This window comes from Lissotriton helveticus, chromosome 10 (genome assembly GCF_964261635.1).
Source record: "Lissotriton helveticus chromosome 10, aLisHel1.1, whole genome shotgun sequence".
In the NCBI taxonomy this organism is placed as follows: domain Eukaryota; kingdom Metazoa; phylum Chordata; class Amphibia; order Caudata; family Salamandridae; genus Lissotriton; species Lissotriton helveticus.
The window spans coordinates 438,015,641-438,028,248 of record NC_136071.1 but is presented as its reverse complement, the minus strand read 5'-3'; the positions used below and the strand labels follow the sequence as shown (position 1 = coordinate 438,028,248).

The 12,608-nt window shown below is 44.3% G+C and overlaps 1 protein-coding gene across 2 annotated transcripts in view; it reads right to left on the bottom strand.

Moving 5' to 3' along the window:
- LOC144784260 (mitochondrial Rho GTPase 2-like) overlaps nt 1-12,608 on the bottom strand; it is a 1,917,079-nt gene that overhangs the window by 1,777,024 nt on the left and 127,447 nt on the right. For both annotated transcript variants that reach the window (XM_078662926.1, XM_078662927.1), the window contains exon 8: nt 2,106-2,215. In XM_078662926.1, the coding sequence (XP_078519052.1) occupies nt 2,106-2,215 (110 nt within the window). The remainder of the gene's footprint in view (nt 1-2,105; nt 2,216-12,608) is intronic.

Here is a 12,608-nt window from a genome sequence, read left to right as displayed (position 1 = left end):
AAATTAAGGTTGAGGCGGCTAGAGGATGCTTGTACCACCAAGGAGCAGGTCTATGGTGTCTCACCTTCACTGGAGGGCAAGATCCTGCTTTAGGCCAAGTTCCCGCCAGAACATCCCTGAGAGCATCATTAAAAGGCAGCAAAAGTTCTTGGCCGATCTAGATTAAGGACCTCAGTTAGCTCATTGGTTTTTGATTTCTGCTTGGGGAGAGTAGGGTTTCTGCCACCTCCTAATTGCGAAGGAGGCAGAGTCCTCAGTAGCCATAGTCTTGCTCAAGGGTGCACCAACAACACATCAGGGGCGGGGTGGAACCGATGCAGAGCCACATGATGACACCTAATTACACGCAATGAAATTGCTACAAAAGTTTCTGGATTCAGTCTGAAAGCTGGGTAAATTCACAAGGTGAGGAAAATGCAGTTAGAAGTCTCTATCCGAAGAAACTACCAGTCACATAAAACTGAAAAAAACAATGACAAGTCCACAGAATCCATTCCACATTTCCATGTGATCCAGGCACCCCTGGATCTCCTGTATGGCACTGTAGGAAAATTTACTAATTAAGGAACAGAAACAAAAGTAGAAGCAAAGAGGAAATGATAAGAAGCAAACATGGGGGCCAAGAAATAAGAGTTGATGTATTTTACCTTTTACCTTGCCACAAAGAAAGAATTAACGTAGCAGTGGAACCAGGAGTTATAGATTTTATGGACTTGTGAATGGTTTCTTGACGGCTGTAGTTTTTTTCTATGACTCATGGATTTTAAAGATGTTTCTTGTTTTTCTAAGGCTGCAGACTTTAAGTACAGAAAGCATAAAGTGTAATCCTCACTGCAATGTCCTTAAAACAATATAACTGTTTAGCTGTGGAACGTAGGCAATTTATCATTCTTACTTTCTATTCTTCCCTGCTCTCAGCAGAGCTCCTCCTCTCTTCAAATGTTGCTTTCATATAAATTGGAAGTAAAGAAAAGTGAACTAATGGATTCTGATACATCTAAACTCCACTTGACCCTCAGTACTTCTTGAGGACATTATCAGTGTGACTATTCAAAATAAGAAAAAAGTTCAGCCAGTTCATAATGATACTATGATGGAGAGGAGAGTTGAAGACAAATGCGCCAAGAAGGAAGGACACTGTGTGAGATAACAATTATTTCCTCCTTTTCCCTATTCCTTGGAACCACTCCTAATGGCAGGTAGTCGTGTACTCCCTCTAGACATAAGACTATTCATATGGACAGGTCTAGTTTGATAAAACTAGGGGTTCTTCAAATTGTATCCCCGGGATAGGGATGTTAAGTTTGGTCAGAGTTCAAAATATCTAGCAAAGGGGCATTGATTTTTAGGCAGAACTATGTAGACACATAGTATGCTTGCAGAAGTAGTTTTGCATTGGAGATATGTAGACAAGAGTGTACGCAATGTTCCTTGAATGGCACCAAAAAGCTGTTAGCAAAAACATGCTCTAATCAGTATTCAAACACATTCTCACTATTTAGTTTCTACTAAACAGGTATATGATTCAAATTCAATCAAAATCAGCTAACCCCACATATAGACAATATTGATAGCAATAAACTTGAATGGACAGTGACTGCTACACAAGTGATGTTTGTAAATAAAAGTGTGACTAGGAAAAGAGAAAGAGAAAGAAAAAATGTGTGCAAGTGTGTGTGTGTGAGAGAGAAGAGTGCAGGAGTGACAGAAAGACTGACAGCGATGCTAAACAGAGGATTGCTGAACGTAACATGATTTGTAGAGTGAGTGTACCTAAATTAAGTGTGACTGAGTATTACTAAGCGAGTATCCATACCTGCAGGAGTGAGTGAATCAGTACGAGTAAATGGGTATGACTAAGAAAATGACTGAAAGAATGAACAGATGACCCTCACTAATCTGCTGAAGTAATTTGCTTGCTGGAATGAAGGAACTGGTACATTAAGCAGAAAGAAAGAGCACTCCTTAAATCGGAAATGCTTTGATACTGCACCAAACATGACATAATAGCATCAGTTGAGGAAATGAAATTGTCTTTTGAAAAAAGTGCTTGGTAGTACTGTTCCTTTTAAAGTTTATATTCTGAAACTCTTGATCATACTCACAGTTTTTGGGGTGGTGATCTGCTGAATGAGAGACACACGATCTTGAACAGGTTTGCTGATGTTTACACAACGTGGCATTACCCTAGCAGGACTTTTCCTTCTCTGGCCATCTGCCATGGGGAACAGAAAACTCAAAATCAGTGTCTTCCATCACAACACCCCCTTCTCTGAATCTCGCGAAAAATCACCTGCCTCAGAGTATTTGCTTGATTCTCTACCAAGATTGGGACGAGCCAACCTTTGGGAAACCCCTATAGCACACCAGAGTTTTAAAAAGGTTGTAACAAGAATGACATCTATCACAGAAGACAAGGAAACATTAGCTGAAAGGGATCACGGCTGGACAGTGCTTAATGACTATAAAGTTCTCAAACCTCAAATTTATTGAAAAACAGGAGTTAAAATGAAGATAAAAGAAAAATTCCAAAAGCTACGTTTTGGCATTCTACCAATCCTCCCGCACCTGCCTCCTTGGAAAAGGACACCAGGAGAGCAGACTTGCCATCTTTGTGGAACAGGAAACAAGGACCTTGTGCATGTCATCTGTATCTGCCCTAGTCTAAAAGGCATAAGATGCACTTTATTCCGCCCAATATTCAAACTGAGTAGCACCAGAACCTGTAGACAGGCAGTAAAGTTACGCTTTAACCCAGTCGAAACTCAGCTAAACTGCCGACTTACAAAGTTCTTTGACACAATGGAAAAGAGACTTAAACGCAAGTCACAAAGTGAACAGTGAATAGCAAAATAGTATTGTCAAGTCAAGTCAAAGTCAAGTCAAGTCAAGTCAAGTCAAGTCAAGTCAAAAGTCAAGTCAAGTCAAGTAGTCAAAATAGTATTGATTATGTAAACCCAAACGTTAGGTCACTTTTAATTAGCACATTCAATCTGGTCATGCTATTGGTTGGCCAGACTGCGGAGTCCATGTCTACATCCTGAAGCACAGGCACTTAAAATCGGATTTGACTTTCACATCTCGAACTTGACATCAGAACGGAGAATTGGGCGCGGTCTCCCACTTATATCAGCAAGCTCAAGATAAAAGACTGTATAGTCTGATATAATTTATAATTTGCTGTACAAATTGAAAGAAGGATGGTTTTTAAAGTGGTTTTTAAACGTGTTGCTTATGTTTTTATGGGGAAACATCATTTACCACGAAGGCATTACCACTACTCACGTTTACCACGTGACACTTACCACGCAGGGTGCCTTCCACGCAGGGTACCTTCCACGACGTCTTTACCACGGGCTAGGGGGGAGACGTGGTATTCCTTCAAGTCGATCTGCGTGGGCATGGGGGGGCAGAGGGAGGGGGGGGGTCGGAGGGGGGCTGGGGGGGGTCTCCCCCCCCAAAAATAACAAGCAGGTTACTTTAACAAAAAAACGAACATAAATTTAAAAGAAAGAGGAAAGAGCCTCCCCCAAAGACGTGCCGTGTACGTCAAAAAAGCAGTCCTTTTTTTATTTTGGTATACGTGTTTTGACGCTTGTTTCAAAGGAGGATGGAAGTAAGGGCTCGTGGAGAAAGACGTGAAGGTAAGACGTTGCAACGCGTAGTAAAATGCTACGTTGTAAATACCAGCGTGGTAAAGCCACTTGCGAGGTAAAATTCGCGTGGTAAAGCCATGCGTGGTAACTGAAATCGTGGTATAATCATATATTCGTTTTTATGCTGTGAGTTTTAATTAACTAAACAATAAATGACTTACTGTACTGGAATGTAAATACGAAAATCAATATTTACACTTTAAGGAAGATAGTCCTAATTTGCATATTAAGAGACTTTAATTTGGTCTGGGATTCCTCAACCATCAGTTTCAAGAAAGGTTCTTGCAAGCTTTCTTACAAAAACGAAAAACATCAGTTGTGAACTAACATCAAATGGAAAATAATTAATACAGTGGAAATCAGTTGGTAACAAGTACGTTTTCAAGGCACATTCTATGTAGCAAAAGGCAAAGGGACACAGGATAAACAAGTTACTTATTAGTAAGGATAGGATTCTTTACCTCAATGCTAATCTGTTCGACAAATGGATGTCCCAGACATGAAGAATGCTGGGGCAGGTGACACACATCTCACCCAGCCTCTTTCAGTCTGGTGCATCGTTCTTCAAGCTGCAGAAAGTAAATACTATGTCCTTTTTGTCAAATAGTTGGGTTGCTAGAAATCCTATTTCCAAATGTATCCAGCACCTTATTTCCCTTTGACCTACTTTTTAAAAGTTGTTGTTCTTGTAGCAATTGTAATCTTCACTTTTCAAGCTCAATATCTTAGTTAAGGGCAAAAGGGAAGTATGTGCCTGTTGTGCTTCTTTAGGCAGTCAAAGTCTCAAAGCAAAACTACATATGTAGACACAGAGGTTTAGACATCTGCCCAAATATTTAAAATGTTTCCTTCTTTTCATGGGACTAAATTCAAGATAGATCTATTTTTATTTTTTATAGGTGCCCACACTTGGGATTCTTTACAGACTGAGTTATGGTCAAATGAATGGCCCCTTTTGATAATAAGGTTCAGATCTTTGTTTGAAATTCCTAGGGGAAATTTTCACTATTGCCAGGTCTGAAATGAAGAGGTCCCTTCTAGAAGTATCTCACAAGGAGTGCAACAACCTATGTCAGCAATGGAGTCACAAAGGAAACATATATTTTTTGGATAAGGAAACCTTACTCTATTGTGTACAATAGTACTGCATGGACTGACTCAATGTGTCAGTGGCCTTCTTCAGGGCTAAAATGGATCCTGACACAACTACTACATGTCCTCTTGCATACAGAGCCATAATAGGGAAAAACCTTGTCGGGTTGAAAGACTGAGATTGACACATGCTAAGGAAATATAAAGGTAATAGAAATAGACATATTAGATATGCATACGCTTCTAGCCTGAAGGAAATAGCAAGCAGGAGTTTTTTCAATAATGATAAAACAGGCGGACACTGCAAATGAATTTGGCGCACCCTGGAAAAGTGGAAACAAGCACTCTCCATCATACAACTTACCCTAAATTAAGGGAATCTGTCCTCATGGTCATTATGGAGGAGTCATCCTCTGCAGTCATGCACTTATATGGGTAATAATCGAGCGGCCATCTTGGGGAGGTACGCAGGGTAGCGGGCTAGTCTTTGTGACGCACTCTGCGCCAGCATAAAAGAAGGATCCTCTGCGCAAGCGTGAGACCTAGATTCACTCCTGAGGCGGAAGCCGGGAGCTGTGTTGTTTTGTACCTTTGTACTTTTAAATCTTTAATTTAATTTGGCAATTTGCTAACCTTTTAACTTATCGCCGCATTCAACCCTCTCAGTCAGCCGAGTAGGCGCTGAGCTGCTACATGCCCACGGAGGCTGACGGACTAATCGAGCGGCCATCTTGGGGAGGTATGCAGAGTAGCGGGCTAGTCTTTGTGACCCGCTCTGCGCCAGCATAAAAGAAGGATCCTCTGCGCAAGCATAAAACCTATATTTACTCCTGAGGCGGAAGCCGGGAGCTGTGTTGTTTTGTACCTTTGTACTTTTAAATCTTAAATTTAATTTGGCAATTTGCTAACCTTTTAACTTATTGCCACATTCACCGCCCTCTGACTCAGCCGAGTAGGCGCTGAGCTGCTACACGCCCACGGAGGCTGCCGGACTAATCGAGCGGCCATCTTGGGGAGGTACGCAGGGTAGCGGGCTAGTCTTTGTGACGCGCTCTGCGCCAGCATAAAAGAAGACGGGTATGCCTCCGCGCAGCGGACGCGAACAGCGGACGCACCGTCAACGCGCTGAAGGAGCGCCAAAGGAAAGCCCGTCTGCGCCCGTCCGCGCCAGGACGGGCCCAGGGGCCAGAACCCCTGTACAAACTACCACCGGGAAGTTTAGCTACAATAAGGAGCAGCTTCTGGGACGTAGAGGGGAGAGAAATACTAGATGTTCACATATCTTGTCTTTTGGAAAAGCACAGAACTCTTGCCCACGCTGCAATTTTGAATTCATACCTCTTGAACTTCCCCAGTCAAAAATTGTGAAAGAAAAGTCATATTCTCTAGCACTTCTTAACTGTCGCTCCCTTCCCAAGCATGCGAGTGAATTATGCTTGCTTCTAGAAGAAAGATGCCCTGATGTGCTCTTTCTAACAGAAACCTGGACGAATTCATACTCTGATCCCGATGTAGTCCGGGCCCTACCTCTTAATTACGCCATTATTACCCCAAGATTGAAACCATCCTGGGGTTGGGACCCCCCCACCCCCCCCCCACAAGACCCAGACAGAAGTGAGAGTCTTTTCAGGACTCACCGGGTATTACAGCTATTTGTCAAGCGGTATGGCAGCATTGTTGCACCTTTGACAGAGCTGACTTCCAGGAAGTAGCTCAAGCGAATGATTTGGACTGACACCTGTCAGAGAGCTTTTGATGCCCTGAAGACTGCCATGTGCACGGTGCATGTGCTCCTGGCACCCAACTTCTCAAAAGAGTTTATTGTTCAAACAGACGCTTCAGAGCATGGTGTGGGGGCTGTTATATCACAGATTATTGAGGAGGGCCTAGACCAACCTGTAGCCTTAATCAGGAGGAGGTTACTTCCACAGGAACAGAAGTAGAGCGCAATTGAGCGTGAGGCATTTGCTGTGGTCTGGGCACGGAAGAAGTTGAGACCATACTTGTTTGGTACTCACTTCCGGGTTCAGACAGACCAGAGGCCCCTCAGATGGTTGATGCAGATGACGGGTGAAAATCTAAAGTTGTTGAGGTGGTCCATTTCCCTTCAGGGGATAAATTTCACGGTGGAACACCGCCCTGGTACAGAACACGCCAATGCTGATGGTCTGTCTAGACTTTTTCGCCTTAGTGATGAGAACTCCCAGGAGGTAGGGTAGTTCTCCTCACATTTCAGCAGGAGGGAACACGTGTTAGACCTGGCACCATTGGTGTGGGTCACCCTTCTATTTTGTTCTGCTGCCTCTTATGTTTTTGCTGCTTCTAGATGCTTATGGGCACTGTGCCACTGCTGTTTAGTGCCACAGTGCATGTGCTCCCTATGGTAAATTGATGTATGGATTAGTGACTCCATGATTGGCTTGTTTGGTTGACTTGTCAGTCCCTAGTAGAGTTCACTGCGTGTGCCCAGGACTTGTAAATCAAATGCTGCTGGTGGGCTTGCAGCACTGATTGTGCCACCCACCGGAGCAGCTTGTAAAGTGTGTCTCAGGTCTGCCATTGCCGAGCCTGTGTGCAGTCTGGTACTGCCATGTTGACTGGGCAAGTGCACCCACTTGCCAGTCCCTGAACCTTCCCTTTTATACATATTAGTCACCCCTAAGGTAGGCCCAAGGGCAGGGTGCAATGTAGGTAAAAGGTAGGACATGCCCTGATGTGTGTGGCATGTCCTAATAGCGAATTACAGACATTTTCGTTTTTCACTATTGCAAGGCTACCTGTTCCCCATAGGCCAGAATGGGCAGTTTGATTATAACATCTTAGAATCCTAACTGACTCAGGGAACTAGGTAGAAATTCGAGTTTAGTATGCCTGAACTCAGAATGATAAAATTCATCTTTTAGTGAAGTTGGTTTTAACATTCTGTTTTTTAAAATACCCCTTTTAGAAAGTAGGTATTTTCTTGCCTAACTATGGTTGCATTTACAACTTGAGAAAACTGAGCTATTTTATAACTTTTTAGAGTCTATTTTTGAGTACAGTATTGTGGATTTTTGTCGTATGGTCTTGTGTTAAGTCTATATAAAAATACTTATTTTTATAATACAACCTGTGTGGTATCCATCTGTAGTGTTCTCACTGTATTACTGTATGTGTTCACAAATGCTTTACACACAGCCTCTGAGATAAGCCTGCCTGCTCATGCCAAGCTACCAAGGGGGTGAGCAGGTGTTATTTTAAGAGTGTAGCTCCTTACCCTGACTAGACGCAAGGGTCCCTATTTGGTCAAAGGTACCTACCTCTGCCAACTAGAGACCCCCAAATCTAACAGTTGCTAAATCAAGTGACTTCATAAAATCAATAACAGTATCTGAAAGATTTTGGAGACCTATGGCGGTCCTTGCTAACAACATTGCATCATCTGCATAGAGTAATGCTGGGACCAATTTGGACCCAGCTCTTGGGACATCTTGAGTACTGCCTGTGAGGTGATCTCTTAGTTTATTTGTATAAAGTGTGAACAATAGGGGTGCCATGATGCACCCCTGTCGTACCCCTCGCTTCACCTCCCAGGAATCCGTTAGACTACCATCATCTTTAAATCTTACCGCTGCTGTTGTGTTATTATGGGCATAGTGTAAAAAGGATACCAGAATTGGCTCCATGGCCAATTCCCCCAGAATCCGCCACAGTTTTGATCGATTTACTCTATCGAAGGCCGACGTTAGATCGATAAATCCCATGTGCAGTGTGCCCCTCTTTGCTATGGTATACTTCCCAATCACTAGGCTCAAGTTTGTACATTGTTAGAATGTGCTTCTCCCTTGCCGGAACCCGAACTGCAAATCGCTAATGACATTAAAATGTTCTAGCCAAAAGCTGCCACACCACTCACGCCATATTTGCTCAATATGTACAAGGATAGCTTGAAAAGAGGGGAATTGCCAAGGGACCAGCTCCTAGCAAGGATAGTCGCAATACACAAACCAGGCAAACCGCCACAGGAATGCACATCGTATCGGGGGATTTCATTAATAAATGCAGAAGTCAATATACTGGTGAAAGCGTTGGCAGTCAGGCTGCAACCGCATCTTGCAACATTGATACACCCAGGCCAATCAGGCTTCATGCCGGGCCGTAATACAGCACTCAACCTGAGGTGACTATGTGGTGTCATGGCACACATACCCACGATTCAGGAGGACGCTGTCATCGTTTACTTAGACGCCCGCATGGCATTCGACCTTGTCGAATGGCCCTTCCTTTTTGCGGTTCTTCAGCGTCTGGGTTTCGGCCCCAGGTTCTGTACGTGGGTCTGGCTGTTGTACACCGAATCCCTGGCACAGGTGGTGGTAAACGGACGCATCTCAGCGGACTTCCCACTGGGAAGGGGTACAAGGCAGGGCTGCCCCCTGTCACCACTCCTATTTGCGCTGGTATTAGAGCCGCTGGTGGCATGGATACGACAGGACCCAGTTATCCAAGGGTTGAAATGGGCAATGGGATGGGAAGACCGTATTTTGTTGTATGCGGACGATGTGCTGCTGTACATGGCATCTCCAGCACGTTCCATTAATAGCCTATTGGACATCTGTGCCGCGTATGGGAAAGTCTTAGGATACACTACAAATTGTGCAAAATCACTCCTATACGTATTGCATGGTCCCCCTCCGCGGCTCCCGCCAGGTTGCGAACTACAAATTGAGGTCAGAGGATTTAAATACCTCGGGTTAATATCACACCCCAGCCTGCACAGTTTATTGAGGAAAACCTCATGGAGCCACTAAAAAGATTTCGCCGTGATGTTAAACACTGGAGATCATTACCGCTGACACTACTGGGGAGAGCAGCCCTCTTCAAAATTATGCCAGAAACCGGTCCTCGGAAGCTTGTTTCCGGTCCAGGGAAGGTATGGCTTGGCAGTTCGGGCTGGACTGTTCCCATGAGGCACAGGGTCAGACTGATTTGCATATAGCCATGTCTAAACTGGGGTGGCAGAGTGGGCTAAAGAACGGTGATGGATCAAACCCAGATCTTTTGACTGGGTGTGTGTGTTTGATTGGTTCAGATGCTCCGTCCATCACCACCCCCTTTTGTACCTCTTTAAAATTATGGCACTACCCAGATTCTTATACGCCCTGCAAAACACCCCATTCCCGGCTCCCCCGCGTACTTCAAAGCGATTGACACCGAAGTAACTTCTGTGGGATGGAAAGCCCGCTCGTATAGCAATGCATAAACTGGTACGGGGCTGGTATGATGCTAGAATCGCTTTGCATAATATAAAAATGTACTACTGGGCCTCACAGCAATCGGTCATAAACCAATGGCTGCATGCCTCTCAGGAGGAACCAGCGTTCTGTATGGACAGATATGTCCTTCTGGCTGAGCATATGATGGGTACCCTATACAATGCCGAGGAAGAATACCCTCACAAGTCCAACAGCACACACTGTCCGGATATGGTACACTGCACAGCGAGCACTAGGATTGGAGGGAGTCTTAACTCAGGCTACGCCACTCTGGGAAACCCGACTGCTAGGCAAATTACGCAATACCAAGGGATTCAGACAGTGGGACCTCATAGGTATCGCCAAGATAGGAGACCTGTGGAAGAAGGATGACGTGCTTACATTCGCTCAACTAAAAGACGCGTATGGCCTGGCGCCAACGGAAACCTTCCGCTATATGCAGATCAGAAACACACTCATGGGAGTCATCCCACCTGGAACGCAACTACCAGTGGCCTCACCATTAGAGGACAAACTACTTACGGATTACATGTGTAAAAAGTTAATTTACCAAACTTACCGGAAAATAATAAAGAATCAACTAGACCCCACAACAGCCCTAAGGGAACGGTGGTAAACGGACATAGGAGAACTGGATGAAACAGACTGGCAGAAGACACTCGCGTCTCCGCGAGAAGTTGCGATCTCCTCCAATCTCAAGTTAGTGCAACTGAAAATCCTTCATCGTATGTACTACACGCGCATTACGATGCACCGACTAGGTTGATCAAACACACCCCTTTGCTTACAACAGTGTGGCCTGCCAGGTACGTTCTACCACATAATGTGGGATTGTCCACTGATCGCACCTTACTGGTAGGCGGTTATGAGCACGATCTCGTGGATTGGTGGAGCCACTGTCCTGCCAGAACCAAAAAGATGCCTCCTTAATATTTGGGAACCTACAGTTCTGAACATGAGGACTCAGGATGGGCGGCACTGGGGATGGTGATTGCGAAATCCAATATAGCCCAGCATTGGGGAACGGGGCTGACTCCCACCTATCGACAATGGGGACGTAATATGGACAGCACAATGATAGAGGAAAGGGCAGTCTACACGCATATAGGGTGCCCCAAGAAATGGTCAAAGGTACGGGCAAAGTGGAATGTTTTCCAGGGCAATATATGCAAACCCCCGCAGGAAGAATCAATATCAGATGTCAGTGATTAAAGGGTAAGTGAGAATGTCATCATGTAATAAGTGAATTTTTCCCTCTACTGTGTACTACAGTTTAATCTAATGCTTTGCTGTGAATGAGAACAGTGAAAAAAACTAATAAAATGTTTTTTGTTTTTTTTTAAAGAAATTCTAGCCATAGTTATAACTGCTTCAAAACCACCTTTACCATGATTTTGGCAGCGGAATCCAAAAGTGAGATAGGTCTGTAACAGGCCTTTGCCCATGATGGGGGAATGCCACAGGTACTAGCAGAATTAAAAACCTGAGCCAATATTGCAGCCCGTGCCAGAGGGTCTGCCTTATACAGGTCAACTGGTACCCCATCCGGGCCAGGGGCCTTTCCACCAGCCGTGGCAAGAATGGCTGCCTGGACCTTAACAACATTAAAATGAAGTGGTTCTAACAGCAGGATAGGCTCCCCCTCTGGCTCCAACCTCTCCAGCTCACCATCACTGTACATTCCCCCAAAAACTCTACCCATCATTCAGGGGCTACCGTGCAGTCTGTATTAGTGTTTATAGTCTCCGAATAAAATGGGCTGTTCACCACTACCCAGAACATCTTACTATCCGACTGTGAGCTCGCTTGACCAAGATCCTTCCAAGCCCTTTCCCTGATAGCTTTCTTCCTCTCCTGGGAGGCCTTCTTATAGTCTGCCCTGCATGCCCTAATCTTACTCGCATTTCTGGGTTTTTGTTAAAGAGCCAGTACTAACTTCTTATGGATGGTAGAACAGATACCATCAAACCATCTCTTTGCTTTGGGTTCATTACCCCTACATGGAATAGTAAGTTTGGTGGCTATCTGATTAGTCAGTATTCCAAAGGTATCTAATACCACTCTATCCGACCCAGTGCTGTCTATACATACTGAAACCTCGGCTGCGTACTCCGCATACAACTTATCTAACAACTGTTCAGGCACCACTTTCATCCACTTTAGTCTATGTGACCGATCCTTAGTGCTGATGTCATTGTTAGCGATACCCCTACTCTCTACCTTATAAAAGGCAGATGAGTATGACAAGTCAAGTGTAAGGGGATTATGATCACTATAAGAGCTCCATGAAACATTCATACTACAGACTGCCGGAGCTAATGATGCAGAAATCATTATAAAATCAACAATACTGGAGCATCCCCTACAGGTAAAAGTGGGAATAGGAGTATTCACCCCCGTTTCCTCTGGACAATACAAATTATTTGCAGCAAGAAGCCCCTCTAAGAGTATGCCTGACTCGGTATGTTCAAAATGTGTAAAAAATAGACAGCCTTATTTAAAATACAGTTCAACTTGCACAAATGTGCATTAAAATCGCCCAGAATTAAGATCTCAGAGTAAGTATGTTTCGTTTTTTTTATCTGTATCAACAAAACCTTCCAAGGAA